The 24,288-nt window shown below is 40.7% G+C and overlaps 1 protein-coding gene across 1 annotated transcript in view; it reads left to right on the top strand.

Moving 5' to 3' along the window:
- Positions 1-24,288, top strand: part of tmeff1b (transmembrane protein with EGF-like and two follistatin-like domains 1b) — a 61,774-nt gene that overhangs the window by 21,547 nt on the left and 15,939 nt on the right. The window contains exons 2-4 of the mRNA XM_036522016.1: positions 13,834-13,943; positions 20,076-20,205; positions 21,603-21,629. Of these exons, the coding sequence (XP_036377909.1) occupies positions 13,834-13,943; positions 20,076-20,205; positions 21,603-21,629 (267 nt within the window). The remainder of the gene's footprint in view (positions 1-13,833; positions 13,944-20,075; positions 20,206-21,602; positions 21,630-24,288) is intronic.

Here is a 24,288-nt window from a genome sequence, read left to right as displayed (position 1 = left end):
GTGCGTGTGCTGCGCTTGCTTGCTGAACACGTGTTCAAAGAGAACGAAGGAACATGCGTGTGGCGGTGAGTTTGAGTTGCCTATGTGCATGTGTGAGTGAACATAACGTCTGTCTGGTACAGGATTTGTTCGGACTATTGATAACTGCCGGGTTATTCTGTGCAGATTAAAAGAAGGTACCGGGGGTTAGTTAGACGATACGCATGCAAAGACCCTACTTGTCTGTGTGGTATCTTAACTAATGCTGCGCGGTGAATAGTGTGTGACAAACCAGCTAGGAACAACGAAACATAGCATCACTCGTAATGTTCTGAAACACATGGATGCACAAACATTCGTAAATGTAGATAACAGTTAGTTGTTTAGCTATGCAATGTCCTATGCCCAGAGTTAACAGCCCACTGAAGCTCATGACATGAGGTCCAAATCTTGCGGTTCCGTGGGTGGTTTCGTTGCCAGTTCTGTCGTCGGTGAGCCAGGGCTGGTCTGGTTCAGTCTGGATCGGTCCAGGCGCTGATGAGGATTTCTTTCTTGGAGACACGTTGAGGTGGATCCGGTCGCACCGTTGTCTCTGGCTAGTAGCGAGTTCGCACTGCTCTGATTGCTGGCGCTGAAACTCAGCTCTTGCTTTATTGATCTCCGCTAGCAATTTGTCACTAGCTCAGATACTCAAAGCCAGGACAGGGCCATTGGCTCGGCTGTCCGTGTCCCGTCTGCATGGCACAGCCTTCGGGGAATGAGAGGGATATGTCCGTCTGCTTCGGACGTGCGGAGCCAGAACAAGAGAAGCGTCCGTCTTCTTCGGACGCGGGGAAAGAGGTAGCAAAGGAATGCACTCAGTTTTCACTAGCGTCGTTGCGGGGGCATTTCCTGTTTACTGTAGCTGTCCTTGGATGGGTGAGAGGTCGTGAAACTGCAACATCACTTCCCGTGAGATCACGTTTCACATTAAAAGTGGTTTATGTGTTATTGTCTGTAAAAGTTGAACAAATAAAATGAATGAATCTATCTGTGGACGGCACTGTACCAACATTTATTCTGCCTGTAACTTACAGAGTATGAGTACTGGCTCGGAATGGGTTACTGGCACCTGAGACCAGACCATGTGAAACACACATAAAATGGTTAATGTGGTAATTTATTTTCACCAGGATAACTTTATTTGACCTATTCATATAAACTCCCATTTTTGTTACGGTCATTTAAAAAAAATCAACTATATTGAGCAAACAGAATTACCGTTCTCTTCTGGTGTGTATTTCTAAGATAAGCGTTATCATTTCAAGATGCATGGATGTGCCAGGCGCTTTTGCCCTCCTGCTTATCAACAATGGTATGTCTGATCTTGGAGGGGTGTTGCTTTATACATCAAAAGGCTCTTGGCCATAGGCCCAGAGGGAAATGGTCAGCTCTGGGTTTGGATTTTCTGATTAGTGGTGGGTGGGCTAACTTATTGATGTAATCTGGGACACAAGCAGGACTCTTGATAAGAAAATCCATGGAGTAGCATGGTTCCTGAAGTGTTCCTAGCCATGGTGTTGGCAGTCTGTGTTTTACCAAACAGAAGATATGGCATACAGTGACTTTGGTGAGTTGGGTGTGCAGATTCTTTTTGTACAACATGCAAAGGATCCGTCCCTACCTCACTATGTATTCTACATAGCTCCTAGTTCAGGCCGGGTCCTGTCATGCCTGGACTACAATAACTCCATCTTTGCTTGTCTTCCTGCCTGTGCCATCAATCCCCTACAACTAATCCAATGCAGCTGGACAACTTGTCTACAATCTCCCATAATTTAGTCAAGTTACTCCCCTCCTCACCTCACTTCATTGGTTTACTGTTATCACTTGCATTGAGATCAAAACCTTGGTGCTGGCATACAGGACAGTGAATGGGACAGCCTCCTCACACCTACGAGCGGTCTTCAAACCCTATGTTCTGCCAAGATCACTATGCTCTACAGCCATGGGGCAACTGACTCTTCCATCCTGGGGTCATGGACACTATCCCTGTCTACTGGTTCCTCAGTGGTGGTATGAACTCCCCACAGAGGTCAGGACAGTGCTATCACTGGCCAAGTTTCTTTGGATAAGAGCATCTACTGAATGAATGTAATGTGTGATCATAGTAAAAAAAGACAACCAAAACAAGGGCTTGAGAAAATAAGGGCATTGCAGAACCCTCTCTACCATTTGCAAAACTAGGGATGCACCAATCCGATACTGACATCAGATATCGGTTCGATACTGACTCAAATAGCTGGATCAGGTATTGGTGACAATGGAGCCGATCAATTCAATTCTATGTTATTCTATGTTTATGTCTACATGTGTGTACTACGTCATACATCAGCAGTGCGCCGATAGACCCGTACATTTTGCTAGAAGGAGAGCTAACATAGCATGGAGGGAGCTAACAACAAAGGGTCAGCAGTTTAGTAGTCCCCCATTATCCGTGGTTTCAGTTACCCGCGGTCAACTGCGGTCCGAAAATATTAAATGGAAAATTCCAGAAATAAACAATTCTTAAGTTTTGAATTGCGCGCCATTCTGAGTAGCGTGATGAAATCTCACGCCGTCCGGCCCGGGACATGAATCATCTCTTTGTCCAGCGGATCCATGGTGTACGCTACCTGCCTGTTAGTCACTTAGTCCTTTCGCGCGTACGGTCACACCGATGTGATTAGCCGTTTAATGCGTATGCTAAAACACGTGATTAGAACACTACATTGGAAAATTTCATGCTTGCTACGCCAACAAGTTTTACGGCTACTTGCAATATCTGCAAAGCCAATGTTTCGAGGGGTGGCGGTAGCACTGAAAAATATAACAGAACCAGCTTAATCAAGCACCTCCAGAAGCATCATGCCAAAGAACACGACGAGTTCAACCAAACAAAAAAAGGGGGCGATTCGAAGAAGCAGTCAAGTTTGTCAGGTACATTGCAAAGACACAAGAAACTTCACAGTGATAGTGTGAAAGCAACAACAATAACAGAAAAGGTTAGCAAATTCATTGTTCTGGATGAGCAACCCCTGTCGTTGAAAATGAGGGCTTCCGCCGCCTGATTGAACACTTGGAACCACAGTACAGTTTGCCATCACAGAAATATTTTTCTGAGACCGTGCATGATTATTTATTATTTTCATAATAAATAACAATTCAGTAAATTTATATATTTTCTTCTTACATTTTGTTTCACAAAGTTAGGAAAGCAATGTTTAAGTCAAGCCTGATGTTGCCTTACACATAAAAGAATGATTCTCAGTCTCTTCCTCACAGTGAGGAATACAGCTTATTAATTTAACACTGGTTTCGGATCGGTACTTGGTATCGGCTTATACCCAAAGCCCAGGTATCGGTATGGGACTGAAAAAGTCATAACGGTGCATCCCTATGCAAAACTCTTTTGTTACCCTTTAAAAGCTGATGCAAAAACTGTTGCTGAATGAAGTCCTATGATTACAATGCCTTTCTTCATGGACAAAGACCACTTGGGCTAGAGCCCTTCAGAATGTCCCGGAAGGTTTTAATTGCACAACTGCTGTGGTCTGCTCCCTGAGGACACATTTTGGAGCCGGAAGGATGACTGTGAATATGTGGAATCACTAGCACTGTTAGAATGAAGAATGAGGGAAGAGAGTGCTCCAGGAAGTCACCCAGGCTCTGCATAACTGGGTGTTGGGGGTGGGGAGAGAAGGATTTGGCTGTCGGGAGACTGGATCTGCATAAATCTGTGCACTGAGCATGACAAGGCAACAACAATCACTCAACCAAAAGGCAGACTGGATTGGCACTGTCACACTGACAGTGACACATTATTCATATGGCGTAATTAAAGCCTAGCCCAACAGCTTCTGTTTACATTTTGTAAGGTTTCAAGCTCTCTGGTTGAAGGAGGATTTAACAAAATATAGTTTTTCAAAAAGTTGTCAATGTATTTGTAGTTTTGTGTGTATGTGTGTGAAATTATTTTAAAATGTAATACTTGTGTGAGATTAATTTAATCAATTAGCCATGGCTAATAATTATGAGAAGATGAAGCCAAGATAAATGTTTCTTGAGACAAAGCATGATAAGAAACCTATTCCTGACAAGGCTGCTTAATACTTACTTATTATGCGCTGCCACTTTTGCAGGTCTTGATGTTCAGATACCCCTGCTAAAGAACTCTAATTATATTTCAAGCACCAATAAAATATGTTAAAACATTATGGTGAGTGAGTGTTTCATGGACATTTCTGAGCAGCTGTTGGAATAGAGTTTTCCCTGCATGTCCATTTCACAGTACTTTATTTTCTGAAGTGTGGGAATCTAGTACAACAGTGACATTCTCCCCATGTGGCAGTAGCTCTGGTGCATTTCTTTGCATCTTGCTTCTAGTATAGTGAGTGAGATGGGTGGATTTATTGTGAGAAATGCCATTCACTGTTTCATTTCTGCTTTCTTTCACGGCCGCCTGCTTGACGTCAGACAGTCTGTACCTGCTTTATTCCATTACTGAGAATCAATGGTCTGTCATTGAACTTGGGAAGCCGGGGAGAAGCAACATTCACAGGAGACTTATTTTGATTTACCCATGGCTTCTCACTGAAGGGCCCCAGTGTTGTCCAGCCATCAATTGTACATGCTTTCACAATTCTAAGTTGGTGTACTTTCTGTTCAGGTTCCACAGCTGCTCACGTTCTCATGTCTATTGCACTCATGTCTAGTGCTAGATTTACTGAGACAATCTATTCAATCCACATGTCTGTGCTAGTCTGTTTAGCACAAGTATATGCTTTATTACAATGTTATGGCTAACACAGGAATAACACATGCTAATGCCAAATTCACTACTGTTGTATGTACAGTTCAAAATACCGTGATGATCAAAGACATACCTGTATTGCTGTTGTGGGATATAATAAAGAGATTTTGTACCAAACTCAATCAATCGAAACTTACTCATTAGTGTTTTAGATAACATCACAGAGTACCACAACTCAAGTGTAAGAAGGAAAGCGAATAGAAGTCATACTTGACTAAAGGTTTTTCTCTTGTGTCCCCATGGGATTTAAGTGATGGTTAACAATAGCCATTCGTAACTAAAGGGGATTGTTGCCCCTGACATAATTGCTGCGCATATGGTGACCATTTATTGCCAGTCTGGTCAGACAGTCCTTGCCACCCTTCACCAGCCTTTGAAACCTACTCAGGAGTAAGACATCTGTGCCTCACATGACCTCTGGATCTGTATCTCCATTTTACTCTCCGCAGAGGTCAGTGGAATCACTGGCCTTCTTCTGATGCAGGGTGAAGACACACCTCTTCACACTACATCTCACTTCCACCTCGATCTCCACCCCCTAACACCTGCTACTAATGAGCTAATTGCAGGTAAATCGGCCGATAAATGACAATTAAAAAAGAAACGGAGACGGAAGGTTGATCCATTGTGTAGTTTGTCCAGCAGAGCAGTGCAACTTCACTGTTGGCAACATGCGTGTTTGGAACGCCACAAATCACAACAGTCAGCTGACCCAACCAGAGTCCAGCAGAGTTGTCCACGACGGAGGTCATCTGTGTTCATGGTAAATTGATAATTGTCACGTGAAGTACATTACGTAAATAAGAATAAATATCCCCCATCACTTCTCTTAGCCTATATAAGCCTGACAACGGTCCTGTCAGCCATGCCTGGTTCTGTTGCAGTAACGTGAAAGCCGGTACCGTCAGTCAGACATCAAAATTACGTTTAATGTTACGGTAGTTGAGTGGTGTAGGCTAAGATGTCGACAAACTTCATTGTAGGTTTATTTATGAAACAGTGTGGCAGTTCTTGCAAGTAAACAAACAACGGTCCTATCATTTCTCCCTCGTCACTTCTAAAAATTCTCTGGCAACATTGCTTACAGCAGCTTGTAACGCTGTCCATTGCTAAATTAGGTTACCTACAAAGCTAGCTAATGTCATGTTTATCAGTGGAAGACCGCTAACGTTAATGAGTGGTTAAACTACAGCGTTTAACTTATTCTGCCTAAATGAAGCAATGGTAAATATATCTGCGACTCGCATGTCTGTAGTTACAGTCGGTGCATTGGAAATTATTAACCCTTTCGCGTGTACAGTCACACCGGTGTGATTAGCCGTTTAACGCGTATGCTAAAACTGGTACGATTAGAACACTGGATTGGAGATTTTCTAGCAAATTTTAGCTTTGAGGAAACTGCGATTTAACTCTAAAAAATACAGGGAATTGTAACAGAAAACTATGAGAATCTAATCATACTAGTGAAAACATAACGAACCATGTAACCCGCGCTACATAGCATAAAAAATAAGTTGTGCGCAAAAGGGTTAAACCAGATGGGACACGTAAATAAACGTGAGCTGAACAAGTCTCTAATATGGCGTGAACAAAGTTATCTAGCTTCTCTTTCAAATGTGTAGTGTGAAATCCCAAAGTCGCAAGTCCTCGTTGCAGACAGTCATGTGGTATTAGATGCATTCAACAGCAGCGTTTACTCTAGGTCACGGTATCATTTTACTGCATAGTTTAAGATGGCATGATATTATTGAAAACTTTTTTGTATTTTTATACATTTGACTCTTATTTATCAAAACTTTAATATATTTTGTTGTACCTTTGCTCAAAGTACTATTTATGACAACTTTTTTTTTTTCAACTGCATTATGTCATGTTATTTTGGTGAGGACTTTTAAATAACTACACATAACAAATGTTAGGGAAAATCTGTTTATGTTATGTATTTTGGTCAATATATCATTATCTGATTTTTAATCCTCAAATATCGAAATCGGTATTGTTCTTAAAAATCCTATATCGGTCAGGCTGTAGTTAGTATACTTGGCTTCTCTTGTCAAGCCAAGTTGCGCAAGTGAGCTTGTGGTGGGGCTTGAACAGTGTTTTGCATTGCATACAGCACTAGCCTGGGAGTGCTGTTAGCCTGGTCTGACACTGTTGCTCATTTATCTTGAGTTGATACACTTCTCTTCTTTTGTGCTGGAAGTCGCTGTGGATAAGATTGTCTGCTAAATGAGTGAATGTAATGTAATTTTAATTCAAGGGCTCCCAAGTGGCCCAGTCAGTTAAGGTGGGGGTTTCTGAGCACAGGCTGAGTCTTACAGCCTGGGCTTGCAACCAGATGTGTCATGACCAGGATCCCACCAGGGTTAGGGTGGGGATTATGTTTGGCTCGGGGTCTTTGCATCTCTCTCGGCACCATCCAACTTGTTCAGATTCTTGTGAGCTGCTCAGATACTCTCCCTGTTGCTCTTTCGGTCTCTCTCTCTCTCTTTCTATATATATATATATATATATATATATATATATATATATATATATGCATGCAGTACTTGTCTGTACTTTCCATAATGATTTGTGTTTGTTGTTTTCCACTTTTATTGTAAAAGTGCTGCCCACTTTTATTAATTGAAATCATTGCCAGTACAGTGTGTTTGAAACATATATATACATAAATATATTTTTTCCATATATTTTCTGCCAGTTTTCTGTTTTGTTGGATACTGGAAGCAAAAACTAATAACTTGTCAGCTGTGTTTACAGAAGGTCCTTAGGGGTGGTGCTGTATTTGTGGAAGCTGTTGAGAGGCTGAACCCTGGAGCGTCAGGTCCGCTCCCAAATCCCCTGAGCAAGAGGGGCCTCCTCCAGGAGCCAAAATCTAATACAACTAAGTGCTCAGCACAACTGCAATATAAGAATGGGTACATTGTGATTTGCTTGACTGCCAGCCACATATTTCCAAGACTCGCCTGAGAGGGGCACCTCTGTGTAGTTCTGATATTGAGAGGCTTATTCCATGGTTGATAATGTCTGATTATCTCAGAATTACACTCTGAGATGACTTGCTGGCTGACAGAGTGAGCGGAGGCCATCAGCTCCAATTGGAGATTAGTATTGATACCTGCCAGCCAGAAGTCAGATGACTACACGCGGATAATGACCCAGGTTTTTGTACATCGATTCCTCTCTTTTCACTGCCATCGATTTTCTCCCTGCTTTGATTATGGCTGCTGTGTGTGAAATTTGGGTCCATGTCTGAGTTTTTCCACTCTGAAAATGTTGCTTTGAATCAGAAAGTGTCATCTTCATGGCTTGTTATCCTGCATTTATTTGAAAATGCAACACTTTGGCCATCAAACCAACGTAACCCTGGTATTGGCACAGTCACAAACTAACCTGGTCATGCAGCGCTTCAAATATTGTTGACTCCTTATGGTTTTTCATTTGTGTTGTACTCCACCTCACTTGTAAGTCGCTTTGCATAAAAGCGTCTGCCAAATGAATAAATGTAAATGTTAATGTAGCAATCATAGGGAGGCTGGCCCATTCTTTGATGTTTTTATTGTTTCATCCAGTATGAATTGATTTTATTCCAACCCTGCTTGTTTGATGAGTGATGTCATATGGGTATGACATGTGGTTTGTGGTTTATTGTGACATGGACAAATTAATAGTCATTGTCAGTGTTGCTATTAATTTTTGTCAGGTGAACTGATAAGCGGTTTATGATTCTAAAGGTTTAGATAGCACTTGAAAAAAAGAAATAGAAGTAGAAGTGAATTTAATGATTTCAGCCTTTGTTTTAGCATTTCATTTTCATAGCTTTTCTGTCTGTCCAATAAAGTTTTACTCAGTTGAGGGCAGTCTGCTATCACCCACATTATTGCACTAAAGTGGATGTTACTGTAATGGCTTGTGGAATTACCCACAATCCACTTGGCTGATAGGAAGCAACACAGATTAACCCAATGAGGTGTAGAATGCTTTGCTGGGAGGGGAGAAAGTCCAGGAGCTCATATTCTTGCTCACTTCCTCATCTCCACAGACCACAACTCTCTGACGGATGGTGCAGGAGGCCTGGCTTAATTAGCCATGAAAGGCACACTACCTCACAGAAGAAATGAAACAATGAAAGATAGCGGGTAGGCAATGGCTGACAGCTGTTGTAAACTGCTACTGTCAACATCTTCCCAGGATAAATGACAGGATGCAGACGGTTCCAGGATCAGTCCCCATGGAAGGCCATTGCCACTGTCATGTGGGACTGCCAACGCTCAGCAGTGCTGCCACACCTCGTAGGCGGTGAGAGCGCAGATACAGTTTCTTAGCGGGTCTTTTATGTCAAACAGGCGAGTTGCTGGCATTTCTGTCTCTGCTACATTTGTCCTCTTATGCTCAATTTGAAGCCAGTAAGTGGAACATTAAGGAGTCTTACTGGAATGACAAAGCAAACGTGTCTGCCTTTGTTTCGGTTGTACACAAAAGATGCATTGAAACTGTATCCAAGGATACCCTCTAAATGCACAGTTATTCTTTGTTCATTCATGCTTTGTGTCTGTACAGCGAAACATAAACAGCTTGTTGTGGCTTTGTTGATGTAAAGACTTTGATTCTTTTGTGGGTTATCACTTTTGGTAACCCTCCTGAGTATTGTCATGTGACACATAGGTGTCCGTTGGAATTGGGATGTGGAAGAGGAGAAGAGGATGCTAGGATTGGGATTTAGCCTCCCCTTTTTTAATGTAAGCTGTTTTCCTCCTGCAGAAATAAGAGAATAGTTCCTTTCTCACAGATGCATCATTCAGCCCTGCTTTATGTGTGGTGACTAGGGATATAATGGTACAGTGGGCCCACGGTTCGGTATGTATTGTGGTTTTTGGGTGACGGTAACGGTACGGTTTCGGTATCTTCATATTTAAGAAAAAAATAAAAACACATCACCCTTTGAACAATGAACTCTTTATTTAGCCTACAGACAAAACTTTCCATTCAGGAAAATGGCAGCATGAATGACTAGTAGGACTGCTCAATTATGGCAAAAATAATAATCACAATTATTTTGGTCAATATTGAGATCACGATTATTTAACATGATTAAGCATTGATTTTTGAAACATCATGCATTTATTGAACTTTTAACCCTTTCGCATAGTAACTTATGTTTATGCTATGTAGCGCGAGTGTTACGTCACATGGTTTATGTTTTCATTAGCGTTATTAAGTTTCTCATTGTTTTCAGTTAGCATTTGCTATATTTTTTAAAGTTAAATCGCTATTTCCTCAAAGATAACATTAGCTAGAATTTTTCCAATCTAGTGTTATAATCGCACTAGAGGTGAAACGGTATGAAAATTTACACCGTTGAAAAATCTCCTGAGCGCTGTCACCGCTTCCGCCATGTTTTCACTGACAGAAAACAAACCCACATTGCATGCTGCGCCTGCGCACCTGCATCTGGGAGACTGTTGCTAACTTTGGTTGATGCTAGGCAGTATTTAACGTTAGTTTTTCAAAGCGCGGCAATCAGCTATGGTTTTAACGATAATTAAAATTTGAAACGGTAATACTAACCGTCGGGAATTTTAGCAGCAACCGTTTCAACCATAAATTGCACCGGTTTTGGCATATGCGCTAACGGCAAATCATACCGGTGTGACCCTACGCGTGAATATTTGTTTTTAGATTCCCCTCTCTTCTCCAGCTGGTATTTGCATACAGAGCACTGATAGGCACCAGGGAAACTCTGACAGGCTCCAGAGATGATCTGTGGATCTGAATGTACAACGTGCGTGTAGTCTGCAGCGCAATAAGCAAGTTTTGGAAATTATAGGAAAATGACAGGCATATCATATTACCGCGGTTCACATGTGCATATTGAACCGTAGGGGGCGTACCGAACGGTTCGACAAAATACCGTGTACCGTTCCATCCCTAATGATGACCACTGCGGGTTTATTAAGCGGCAGTTTATTTTATAATCCTTGAGTATCAGCCCCCCATCAGCAGCAGGATATGGGCATCGAGCAGGGGTCAGTGACATCATCAGTCCCTCCCTTTCTCTATAGCCATCTTCATTTAGGCTTCTTTTATATGCCATATGTGTGATTCAGTAACTCGTGAACTCAAATGAAGTTTGCAAAATCATAAGTCTTGGCAGTGTTATGTTTCATTGTTTGATTTGGTGTCTCATTTTTCATTTTTAAACCTCTGACACGCCTCTCTCGTGGCTTCATTCTGTGCAAGGTTATGTCATGTTATTTCATGCAGCCACAAAGAAGCCTGACCCTGAGGTGATCAGGGCAATCTCAGATCAAACTGAGATCAAGGCAATCTCAGTCCAGACTATTCTCATATGTAGTTCCCCGCTGATGGAACGAGTTACCTTATGCTATCAGAGCAGGGGCTCTCCTTCTCTGTCTTCAAGAACCTCCTGAAGACCCAGCTCTTCCAAGAGCACCTCCTCTCCTAACACTTCTAACAACTCTAACACAATTCCATCTCTGCGCACTTTCTGCCTCGCACTTCTTTCTTCTGTCACTACTTGTTTGTCTCCTCTGCCTGTCTATCCTTGTGTTTTCACCTTGTTTCTACTTTTCTCGACTTATTTAGCTGAGTTTAGTTGTTTAGCTTGCACTGAAAGCTTACTTCAAGGTCTCCTACACTACTGTAGCTTGCTTGCTGTTCCTCACTTGTAAGTCGCTTTGGATAAAAGCGTCTGCAAAATTACCTAAATTTAAATGTAAATGTAAATAAGATTTTGGCTCTCTCACAGATGTGGCACATGTTATTTAGCAGAACTAAAGGAGTCACCATGATGTGCCTTTACGTTCCAAAGACACAGTTCAGCTCCTCGACCTTCTTCTGTTTTCCTCTGTGTCATTAAATGTTTCATTACTTTTGTTCTTGTCATGCTGAACTTCAATGTGCATGTTGTACAATACCAGTCAAAAGTTATTCTTTTATTTTATTTTTACTATTTCCCACATATTAGAATAATAGTAAAGACATTAAAACTATGAAATAACTCAAATGGAATTATGCAGTGACCAAAAAGGGTTAAACTAATCAAAACTGTCTTATATTTTAGATTCTTCAAAGTAGCCAAAAATATTTACATTTACATTTATTCATTTGGCAGATGCTTTTATCCAAAGTGACTTACAAGTGAGGTACAATACAACACAAGCGAAAAACCATACAGAGTCAACAATATTTGAAGCACTGCATGACCAGGTTTCAATGGTTGGCCAGGTAAGGTGCAAACTAAAAGATAAAGCTAACGAGTGTGTAACCATTAGATTACATTTTTTTAAATATAATTTTATTTTATAGCTTAGTTATAATTTTTTTGAAAGAAATTCATGCATAGGCATCAACTTCACTATTTATATTTGTCTTAGAAACAAAGTTCTAGCCTTTAAGTATAAGTTTTTAGATCAAAGTGTCTTTAAATGCATGTTTCCCACTGTCGTAATCAGGTGTGTCCAAATCCGCACTGATTATGATAGGTTTCAAATGTTTCTGTTCAGCTGTAGATCACAAAAACTTTTGTAAGTTCAAGGTTCTTTCTTTTATTGGCACATGGACCTTTCAATGAACAATAAAGAATTTAAACTGAAGCATCAGACATGCATCCCCTCTTCCCTTTCCCTGCATTTCCTTGTGGTTTGATGTAATTTGTGGAAAATGCAACTGACTTATTTTGTTTGTTCTTTGACTCTTGCTTATTATGAAACTATAATTAAGCCTTTGTAAAGAATGATATTTTGCCAAGTTGAATTAACAATGAAATGAAAGCACCCTTGTCTTAAGATGTTAACAGAAACTGTCAGGCAGACAGCCACCTCTTGGACCAATTGTATATATAGTCCTATCATGCTGTTTTTAGAGTGCTGTGTATTTAGTTTTGGTGGTGCTCTGCGTCCCTCCTGATATGCTTTGAAGTCATAACTCATGGCCATGTCTGGCTGTAAAAATGATATTTTCTGTGGTAATTACCAAGGGTTTGGTGGGGGTGGGGGGTGTGGGGTGTGGGGAGCGCTTACTGAATTTTTATTTTTGGGCTTCTGTTATTTTAAAACACTTGTGGTCTCAAGAGTGCTACCTTATGTGAGAGAATGGTGGAGCTGAATTCATGTATGTCGAGCTAATGTAATGTTAGAGACAGGTTTCCTTTTAAGATGTACTAGTTTCTGATGTGGTGCCCTCCTAATCAGGGGCTCAGGTCTTTACAAACCAATGTGGTATGCTGTGTCCTGGAATAGCACGAGATAGCCTACTCCTTGGAGTCCAGTGGGCTGTGTATCCAGAAGCGGCATCTCTCAGGCAGGGCTCTCTTATTATTTTTGTCCCTTCAGGTCAGAAATCGGACTTCATTCATTCAGCTCTCATTTGCTCAGATCTTCTTTGCAGAAATTACTATGACCCCAGCCTGCAACCCCACTGAGACGAAAAAATAAGAAAAACACATAATGATCTATTTATGGGCCATGTTATGATTCATAGCAGTGGTTAAGGAACAGGGTCTGGAAAAGGAGGTGACTTCAGCCACAGCTTTGACTGTTTCTGTGAGACATCAGATGTTTGGCTATTCCTTGGAAAGCTTTTTGTTGTTAAAGTTTCCATTATTCAGATTTCAAATGAATCGGAATGAATGAAGCAAGAGTGTGTGACTTACGGGAGTCATTTAATACACTTGAACAGTGTCTGCAGTTGTTGTCAGCAGTATGTAGTCATTCATACAACACAGGTTTCTATCTAACCTTAGTGTAGTTTGTCCTTAACTTTAAGGGACCTGTTTTAAGCAATTTTACTTTGATACACTTCTGCAGCACCATGAGTTCAGCAGTCAATTAAACATTGCATAAGAAATGAAAATAATCCATTTTCTCATATTTATTTCTTAAAGCAAAGCATGTTGCATTTAGATTGAATTAGAATTAGACTGAATTAGACTGTAGAATGGATCGCCATGAAAATGAATTGCCTTTCACTGATGTCAAACCTTCCTCGTCTCTTTTCTGCAGACTATTCAGAACAGAAAAGTGACCTGCGAGTTTGTGATGACTCCACGTGTCGGTTTGGGGGCACCTGCAGGGACGATGGGGCAGACCTGAAGTGCATGTGCCAGTTTCAGGTAAAGGTGCAGCAAGGCATAAGCACAGTAGCATACAGGTGACAGGGGTGACCATTGTGTGAGTGGTCTGTGGTCACTAGCTCAGCACACTGGCCTGTGTCTCTCCAACTGTGTTTTCAGTGATCCACTCCTATGTGTCAGCTGGGACTGCTTGCCCCTGTGGTTTCCGGTGTTTCTCCATTTACTGCTGAAATGTCCCTTAATATACGTTTGACAAACAGAGAATAGCAGGTCTGTTGCAGTCACACATTTTAAGCAATTAGAGTGAAGACTCATTCGCCCTGTACGGTCACGGTGTCCCTTGTGAAGGATCTCTTGAGCGGTTGGTGTCTCTCATCTCTTGAGATTTGTTTGCTCATCTTATCAAGACAAAAGACAAAGCACCTGCGGAGAACAAGATTACAGAATGTATGAAAGTACACTCTTCTGAAACACCTTCAGAATGATTCCTGAATCTGTTGTCTCTTTTTGGTTGCCGCCGTTGCTGTCAGCGATGGCATTGTTGCTATGATTTGTTAGGCTGTTCTTCTTAGACAGTCCTAAAACAGACCTATGGTGACAAAATGCTTTAACAGGTGATGCTTTAATGATGTTTATATAAGCTGTACTCGGTCTTTGTTATGGTCGTAAAGATCCCGGCATCTTTGCTGTTTTCAGATTGCCCTACTAATCTCATTATAGCGCTCAGTGAAAGGTTTGGGAAAATGCAAGCCTTCAGTAGAGTGTGCTAGAAAGTTGTTTCCAATTCAAAAATGAATAATGTTGACTTAATGCAACTCAAAAGACACATTTATATAATATATGTGGTATGTTTCTTGATGAAAAGCTTTTGTTGATGAACGCTTTTGTTGCTACCCCCTTGGTATTGTATTTATTTGCCTTTTTTGCACATCTGGGTTGTGCATAGTTGTATTATTTCTAAGAAAGCTGACACATTTTTTTCACTTATGTAACAATAATTGTACCAGAAGATGTATGTGTGTGCATAATTGTTTCCAATGACTCACTCATCCAGCGCTAATGAGAAATCCGCCTATGTGTCTGGGATTCTTTCTGAATGAAAAATCATGAAGGCAAACACATTATGATGCACAATCATGCTACACTTCCCAGTGCCACAGGCATCTGTGTGTCATTGTCTCGTCATGCTTGGGGGCTCTTCTTAATCTGCTCCCAGTAATATCGTGTTTGGATTCCATGTACGTGTGATGTCATAATATGTCTTTGTTATGCATTCTGTGGTGGCCCACCTTTCCTTCACACCCTCTTGCATGATATGTGCATTGATCAAAAGTATTTTGAGTATGTCTTGACTTTACCTGTGTCAGTTCTGAAATTTCACTGCATAACATTATTTTCTTAACTCAAGAAGTCTCTTGTAAAATTACTTTAAATAAAGCTAAATATGATTTCAGGTGCTCTCTAATTTTGAGAAATGTTTTGATTATTATTTTTTCATTATTTTTTACTAGAAGAAAGTGCCTTGGAGAAAAATAGTAATATAGTTTGTATTGGTCTAAGAATATATCAGAAGTATTTATAGAAACATATACAAACATATATTTCATGGTTTAAAAATGTAGGAAACAAGAAACTGAAATGCCCAGCAAATACGCTGAAGCTAAAAGATTTACAAAACAGAATTGAAATTGCTAAATAACCCTGGGAGCAGCATGTGGTGAACGTTTGCCTTGACCTAGCCAGTGAGAAGACTAAGTTAGGCTGTTTCTGTAGACATTTCTTTTGATGTAGCAACACTCGTAACAATCAATAAAGTCCTACTACTACTGCTGCTGTTTCTGCACAAAGAGTAAAGTGCAGCTCTGCTGCACATATCAAAAAGCACAAGGTGTAGGTGTCTGTTGCCAGCCCTTTTTTTCTGCTGCGTTTTTTCAGCTGCGCCTGCTGCATCTCTGCTGCGTTGTTTACGCCTGTTTACGTGCAGTTTCACCTCCTTAGTGACCCACCAGTGAAGAATCTCTACATACACGCAGTAAGACTGCACTCTTGTCTTCATGCCAAAACTGTATTGTGGTTAAAAGTCAAACTGAGGCACTCAGAGGACCCTCCCAAACGGCGAAGTTGGTGTCACACTGACTCTAGCCTCTGTGTCTTCAGAGAACTCTCAACTTATCCTGTTTTATTGCATCCGCCAATCCCTCCTCAAACTATTAGGTAATTTTCTGAAATTATTACCAGGGGGGTCTAGCTAGCATGATAAATAGCCTTTTTACGCACCGTCAGGACCCAATGCATCAATTAGAAGAAGAAAGCAGGCTGGGGACACAGTGCTACAGGAAGTGAGCACAGGAAGTACTGAGGCCTGAAACTCATCTGCCTCCATTAGACCAATTTGCTTGAGATATCCAGAAGACTCACCAGTAGCACCATCATTAAATTCATTTTGACTCTTCAGGTGACGACACTTGGGCAAGACTGATCATGAGGTATGTTGGGTATGTGTGGTGGATTGTTTCATCTTGGTCAGTAACACTTCACACCAGTCAAGGAAAGGTCAGTGTGATGCTGTTGAGTTTGTACATCCACCAGAGGCCAGATGCTCCTTTCAACATAAAACTGTGCTCTTTTCTCATGGTCTGTATCATATAATTTAAAATTAAATGGGAACCAAAAAAAACAGCACTGACAGTATTTGCACCTGCATAGTGAGATACAGATCTTTATACTGTATCATTTTTGGCAAGAGTTGTCAGATACGTATAATTTGATTGAGAGTTGCTCCCATAGAATGTATGCGCATGGTTAGATGATTGTGAAAATTTATCTTTAAAAAAACATTGTATATGAAGAATAAGTACATGGGAAAACATACTGTAGGTGTACAGTGTTTGCCAATGTATGCTCAGGGATAAACTATTATCCTTACACGATCTGGATGGATTTCGTTGTGCCAAAAAGTATGATTTGAGCAATTGACATTATTTCAGTTCATAAGTTCAGTGAATTCTTCATTTAACCTTATCAGGGTTTGTTTTGTTAGCTCAAGTGCCCTTGTATCACCTACAAAGAAATCAGCTACTGATCTGAACCTAGAGCTGTGGTTGAGTAAGTAACTTTGAGTAAGTAAATATAGATGTTAATGGGAAACTTCACTGAAAAACAGATGTGAATATCTTTTGCCTTCATGATGGTAGGTATATACAGTGCTGCTTGAAAGTAGGTAAAATCTGGTAATCAGGAAATCAGGTGAAAGCCAACCCAAACATAACATTTAGAGATTTGCAGACCTCTCTTGCATCATCCCAGGTAACTGTGCATTCATCAACAATAAGAAGAACACTGAGTTGAAATGGAAGAAGCCTCTGCTGTAAAAAAAAAAGAACCAAACTGCCTATCTTAAGTTTGCCAGAGACCACCTGGACAAACCTGAAAGTTTCTGGAAGTCCATTCTCTGGACAGATGAGTCCAGAATTGACCTTTCTGGTCCTAATTGAAATCGGTATGTTTGGCAAAAGTCCAACACTGCCTAACACCAAAAGAACCTCATCCCAACAGTCAAGCATGGTGATGGAAATGTCAAGATCTGGGGCTGCTTTTCCTCCTCTGGACCTGAACGTCTGCACATCATTAAGGGAACCATGAATTCTGAGGTATACCAGGAGCTTCTTGAACAGAACCTCATACCATCAGTCAAGGAGCTAAAGCTGGGCCGAAAATAGGTCTTCCAACAACACAACGACCCAAAGCATGTAAGCAAATCTACCAAAGAATGGCTCAGGGGAAAGAAGATTTGTGTTTTGGATTGGCCAAGTCAAAGTCCTGACGTAAATCCAGTTGAGATGCTGTGGCTGTGGATTAGCTAATGGAGGTGCCACAAGCAATTGACTGAAGAGGTTCACATATTTTTGCACACATTAACTCTGTTACATTTCTGTTACATTCACCATTTTTTTAAAAATAAACAATGAAAGCCTTGAAAATATATTCAGCCCCCAAGCCTTTTTTCACTCAAATGATTTCCACAACCAGAGATTTTGGCTAATTAGACTGAGATTTTTTTTATTTTGTGAATGACCCAACTCTGCAACAGTGCAGCCCAATGGCATTGTGGTTATGAAAGAATAAAGAATCAAGAACTGAAATGTCAACAATGAATAAATATTCATCCCCCTTCTTTAGTACTTGGTTGAAACACCTTTCGCAGCTATTATAGCCATCAGTCTTTCTGGATAACTCTAATAATTTTGCACAATGTAATGGAGCAATATTAGCCCATCCCTCCTTGCAAAACTACTGAAGATGTACCAAGTTAGTAGGGGAGCAGCGGTGGACAGCAGTTTTGAGGCCCATCATTTTTCTTTATTTTAAGCCAATCCAGTGTTGCTCTGGCAGTGTGCTTTAGGTCATTGTCCTGCTGAAACACAAACTTCCTCCATAGTTTACACTTTCTGGCAGAGGGGAGTAGGTTTTTATCCAGAATCTCCATGTATTGTGCAGCATTCATCTTCCCATCAATCTTGATCAGATTGCCAGTCCTTGCTGCAGAAAAGCACCCCCATAACATGATGCTATCACCACTGCATTTCACTGTGGGGATGGTGTTTCCTGGCTGAAGTGCAGTGTTAGCTTTACGCCACACATACCACTTAGTATTTGAGCCAAATAGTTCCACTTTAATCTCATCAGACCACATGACCTTCTGCCATATCTTTGCAAAACGTCACTTGGAAGATACTATAAAGACTTTACAGGCAAGTATGTGCTTTTTTTTTCAGCAAGAGCCTCTTCCTTGCCTCTCTTCCATAAAGGCCCATTTTGTACAATAGCATGGAGATTGTTGATCTATAGACATCAGTTTCATTTGCAGCCACTGACTTCTGTACATCATTATTGACATCACAAGCTGATTTGAAACCTTTACGGAAGGTTTCAAACAGAGGGTCTTGATCATTTAAATGTACAAATACAGAATACTGCAGAATTACTATCTTTCAACACATACCTAAGAACACATCTGTTCTGACATTAGAACTTGGAGACACGCCTTATGCCTGTGTCTTATGTCCAATCCATTAGCATGTCATGTCGCTCTTTCAGGGCATTGTTTGTCATTTGAGTATGGCAATGTGCTGCCAATAAATTTTGATGTTTTACATCATTGTTTGGTAACATGTCAATACATCTCAAAAGGTGATGTTGCTCTTATGGATCAGTATTTCATTCTTCATGTGTGCATGATGTAGTGTTATGTTATTTTGCTTTTTAAATTTTTGTTATTATTATTGCTAATAACATTTACTACAACAGCAACAATAACATTATTGGTGGTGTTGTTGTTGCTGTTGTTATCATCATCATTTCAACTAGTGTTTTAAAAATGTTGAATATTTTCATGAAGAATAAGTTAATTAGTTGTGAAATATTTGTGGAATAAAATGGAGATACTATTCAGAGATACTCTGAAATTAGTTCCTTGCTTTAATTACATTGCATGCATTTAGCAGACGCTCTTGTCCAGAGTGACTTCCAGGACATCAGAACATAAGTGTATCCTTTTCAATTTAATGAGCAACAGTGTCAGACGAGGCCACACACTCGTAGACCAGTGAGTGTGAGCATAACACTATTCAAGCCCTACCACAAGTTAACTTGTGCAATCTGATGGAAGCCAAGTATACTACGATACAACAGTCCCTAGAACTCAGAATCCAAAATACATCATAATACTACACGTAAAATAAGTATCAAATACTAGACTTATCAGGTATTGAGGACGTGAATTGAAGTGGAACCCAGATGCAGTCTGAAGACGTGGCTCTTCAGTCTGTGTCAGAAGGTGGCCAGTCCTAACCTCTGTGGGGAGTTCATTCCACCACTGAGGGACGGGTATAGACAGGGATTGTGTTTGAGAAGAGTGCCCCCATCGGGTTGGGACAGTCAGTTGCCCCGTAGATGCAGAGCGTAGCGATCTTGAGGGAACATAGGGTTTGAAGAGGGGTTGTAGGTATGAGGGGGCTGTCCCATTCACTGTCCTGTATGCCAGCACTGTTTTGAACTAAAAAACCATTTTAGCTTTCAACAGCTGTCACTGTCTGGCCCTGACTAAAGAAGTATTTATGTTAATGTTTAAGTCATTTATGATCAACCAAGACTTTTATGTCTTTCTTTCAGTGCCATAAGAGCTACATCCCAGTGTGTGGATCTAATGAAGATACCTACCAGAATGAGTGTTACTTGAGGCAAGCTGCCTGTAAACAACAGAAACATATAACTGTGGTGTCTGAGGGGCCCTGCTATCCAGGTGAGTCTGAACCCACTAGAAACCCATGCATACTTTAAGTTGTCCACATAAAACTAGTGCTGTAGTCATTATTACTTGGTAAGCACTCCCCATACACAAGACTAAAGTTCAGAGTTTTAAATATTATATAGTTTAGTAATTCGTGATACTGCCATGCTTCATTACATCCATTATATGGCCTTTGCAGTGAGTGTTGTAATAATTTGCTGTTGAAATTTGACTACACATTTGCCCATAGGAGCCAGGGTGTAGAGGTGGCTTTATGGTAAGGTAGGGGGAGTACGGAGTGATGAAAGAGACAGCAATTCTCAGTATCCACATTCCAGGAAAAAAGCATCTCAGGTGACTGTCAAACTTGTCATGTTTACACATGCACATTTACTTTGACTGCTCTCTCTTCTTTCACTCCTGTGGTATATATATACAGCAACTGCTGTTCTCATTGAAGAGGAAGTGGGGGAGCTTTATTACAATCCCCTCTGCCACTAATGTTGTTGAGATGAATCAAAGGATAACATAAGCTCTGCATTTGTTTGTGTTGTGCGAGAGAAACTGCTTCATTGCAGTACATTCCCTCATTACTTCAGTACTGCATTATGTTGGTAACTTGATAGCTTGCATCACATATAAATTATGGTATGAGCATGAGTACATGTAAGTAGGATACATCATAGACACTGGTCAAAATCAAAGTTTGGCTATGTTGTGTGCATATGAAAAATGCAAAGGTAATCATCAAAGGTTGGGGGCAGCTTCATATCCAACTTAAATTTCGTAGATGACAACACATCAATATATTCAACATAACCACAATGCCATTAAGTGCAGCTTTTACACACGTTTTGTTCTCTCCATTGTCTGTTTGCCACATGATTTTGTTCCTAAAAAATTTAAAAGCTTGTTTAAATTTGTTAAAGTTAAGGGCAAAGTCCATTCCAGTTAGATTGAAAATACTGCTTACATCTTACAAGATTTAAGTGTAGTGTCCAGACACAAAGGTGCATATAAGAACTGTCTTTTTCCAAAGAGCTACATCCTCCAGTTAATACTATTAATTCCACATCAAATTGAATAGCCCCCCATTGTGCCCACTCTGTAGTTTGGCATGGCAATCGTTCACATCATAACAGATAAATCTGGGTACAAACAGCTGCAAGAGAACCCATCTGGGTGGAGGAGTGGAATTCTATTATTCATATTCATTTTAGATTTTGTGGATTTTTTTCCCCTCTCATTTCAGATGGAAGACATTCTGGAGAAGCCATAGCCACTGGAAATGAAAGTGTTTGTTGTGCCAGTCACTGTTAACATAAAAGGCTGCCTCAGGATATTTACTTGATGCACTGAGGGGTTGAGGTTGAATACAAGGGATAACACATCTTTCTCCTCTCTTACAGATAATGGTTCTGGATCAGGAGATGGAGGTATGCTGTTTTAATTTTGATTTTTTTCACGTAATATTCCTCATTTCCAGTCACAATTCTCCCTTAGCTAAGAAGGGCCATCTCAATGTCAAGAGGGTAGAATGAACTCCCCCCACCTGGACTCCCTCTGTCCTGTAATCATCCATGATAATAAGCTTGAGGACTGGTTTCACATTAGTCTGCACCCTTTGAAACCCATTGCCTCCACAGCCCTATTAGAAACAGATTAAAGTCTGATACTGACAGAAACACTGACCTTGAAGAAGGTGTCTCCATGTTCTTTAGTTTGCAGAGGCTTGAATAAGTGAGGTGGTACGTTTTATCAGATGTCTCCCGAGGGGAATGTCACTGCTTTTAAACTGAGAGAGCTGAAGGACAAAGGTTAACTGTTTTTTATGAGCGTTATGAGGGAGCAGGAGGAACCCAATTGCAGAGACCACACAGCAGCACAGAAACAAAATAACTTTACTGGAATCTCAAAAGCACCAAGCTTTATGCACAGGACAATACATGTGACAGGGCAGCCCCAGGCTGAACAGGGAACAAGGGAACAGGCTGGGTTTGGACATGGGTTTACACACAGGTGAACTCAATTAACAAGATTAAACAAGGCATAGAGTGGAGGACAGGACCTCTGGTGGCAGTCTGGGGAAGCAGCAAGCATAAAAGAAAAATCAGACTGGTGATTACGAGGACACCTGCTGGTTGTTGTGGGCAGCAGTCTCTGAAACCCTGACAATGAGCCTTGCCATTTTTTTTTATACCAGTTTAGGATTGATGTATTTGCAGTGTGAGCGGACGGATCACCCAGGCTGGTGTGCCTGTGCTTTCTGAAATTAGTTCAACCATTTCATAAAGTGTTTTTTTTTTTTTTAACCTTCCTGGGTGTGCCCAGCCTGACCAGTCATGATGAGGACTAGGAACTGATGTAAAATGCTGCAAAATTAACCACAAGCTGCCACATGATTGGCATGTGGTGCCCTAGGGAGATGTTTGCATGTTTGTTTCTTTTGAAAAATCATGTCTTCACCATGATCTTGACCATGTTTGTGTGTGTGTGTGTGTGTGTGTGTGTGTGTGTGTCTGAATGTGTCTGTGTGCATGTGCATTTTTGCATGCACATATGTAGTACCTACCTACAAGAAAGGAGACCGGACTGAACCAGGAAATTATAGGCCTGTCAGCTTAACTTGAATCGCATGCAAAATACTGGAATCCATCATTAGGGATAATTTGGAATTATTCCTGGAACAAAATGGTGTTCTAAATGATAACCAACACGGTTTTCGCAGAGGGAGGTCGTGCTTAACAAACCTCCTGGACTCCTTTGAGGAAGCTACAGCATGTCTGGACTCAAACCAAGCTTATGATATTATCTATTTGGACTTTCAAAAGGCATTTGACAAAGTTCCGCACGAGAGACTCATATTGAAAATGACATCTGCAGGAATTACAGGAGCTATCACTGAGTGGGTTCGAAGTTGGTTGTCTAATAGAAAGCAGACTGTAACTGTGGGAGGAATTGTATCAGAGCAGGGTCCTGTACGAAGTGGAGTCCCGCAGGGATTGGTGTTGGGGCCTTTGCTATTTCTTATATACATAAATGATCTTGATGCAGAGGTTAGTAGTAAAATAGTAAAATTTGCAGATGACACAAAACTAGGGGGTCTAGCCAACAGTATAGAATCAACTAAGGTAATACAGGAAGACCTAAACAGCATCCAAAAGTGGGCAGATACCTGGCAGATGACATTCAATTTAGATAAATGTAAAGTCTTGCGTGTGGGAAATAAGAACCTTAGACAAGACTACTTCATGGGTGGAAAAAAACTAGAATGTGCTCAATTTGAAAAGGACTTGGGATTTGGTGTTGACCCAAGCTTAACAGGATCTAGGCAGTGTGCTGTAGCAGAAAAAAAGGCCAACAGGATGCTGGGATATTTAGCCAAAAGTATTGAGTGTAAATCTAAAGAGGTTATATTGAAATTATACAATGCCTTAGTCAGACCACACCTGGAATACTGTGTGCAGTTCTGGGCACCGCACTATAAAAAAGATATCGAAGCTCTAGAAAAGGTTCAAAGAAGGGCCACTAAATTAGTTCCTGGCACGAAATAAAAAAGCTATGAGGAAAGACTCAAGTTACTTAACCTATTTAGATTAAGCGAGAGGAGACTTAGGGGTGATTTAATTGAGGTATTTAAATTTATAAAAGGAATCAATAAGGTTAACTATAATAGATTCTTTAGGGTGAGTTCAGTCTGCAAAACAAGAGGACATAAATGGAAACTAGTTAAGAGTAAGTTCCGCACTGATATAAGGAAATATTATTTTAAACAAAGAGTTATCAATACATGGAATAGGTTGCCAGGTCATGTAGTTGAGGCAGAGACCCTTGCTGTGTTCAAGTCTAGACTTGATGCAGTTTTGGATACTCTTTAATTAAGAAATGGCGAGCTTAGTTGGGCCGAATGGCCTGTTCTCGTCATCATATGTTCTTATGCTCTTCTTATGTGTGTTTAAGTGTGCACATGTGCGTGTGTATTTATGGTGTGGCTGGAACACTAATTAAGCTTTGCAGTACAATGCGGATGAAGGCATACTGTCTCCAGGGGGGGACTAGAGAGCTAGCCATAGAGAGCAAGGGAGACATAGAGAC

Source organism: Megalops cyprinoides, chromosome 2 (assembly GCF_013368585.1).
Source record: "Megalops cyprinoides isolate fMegCyp1 chromosome 2, fMegCyp1.pri, whole genome shotgun sequence".
In the NCBI taxonomy this organism is placed as follows: domain Eukaryota; kingdom Metazoa; phylum Chordata; class Actinopteri; order Elopiformes; family Megalopidae; genus Megalops; species Megalops cyprinoides.
Note: the sequence above shows the minus strand (reverse complement) of the source record. Positions and strands in the feature narration are given on the sequence as shown.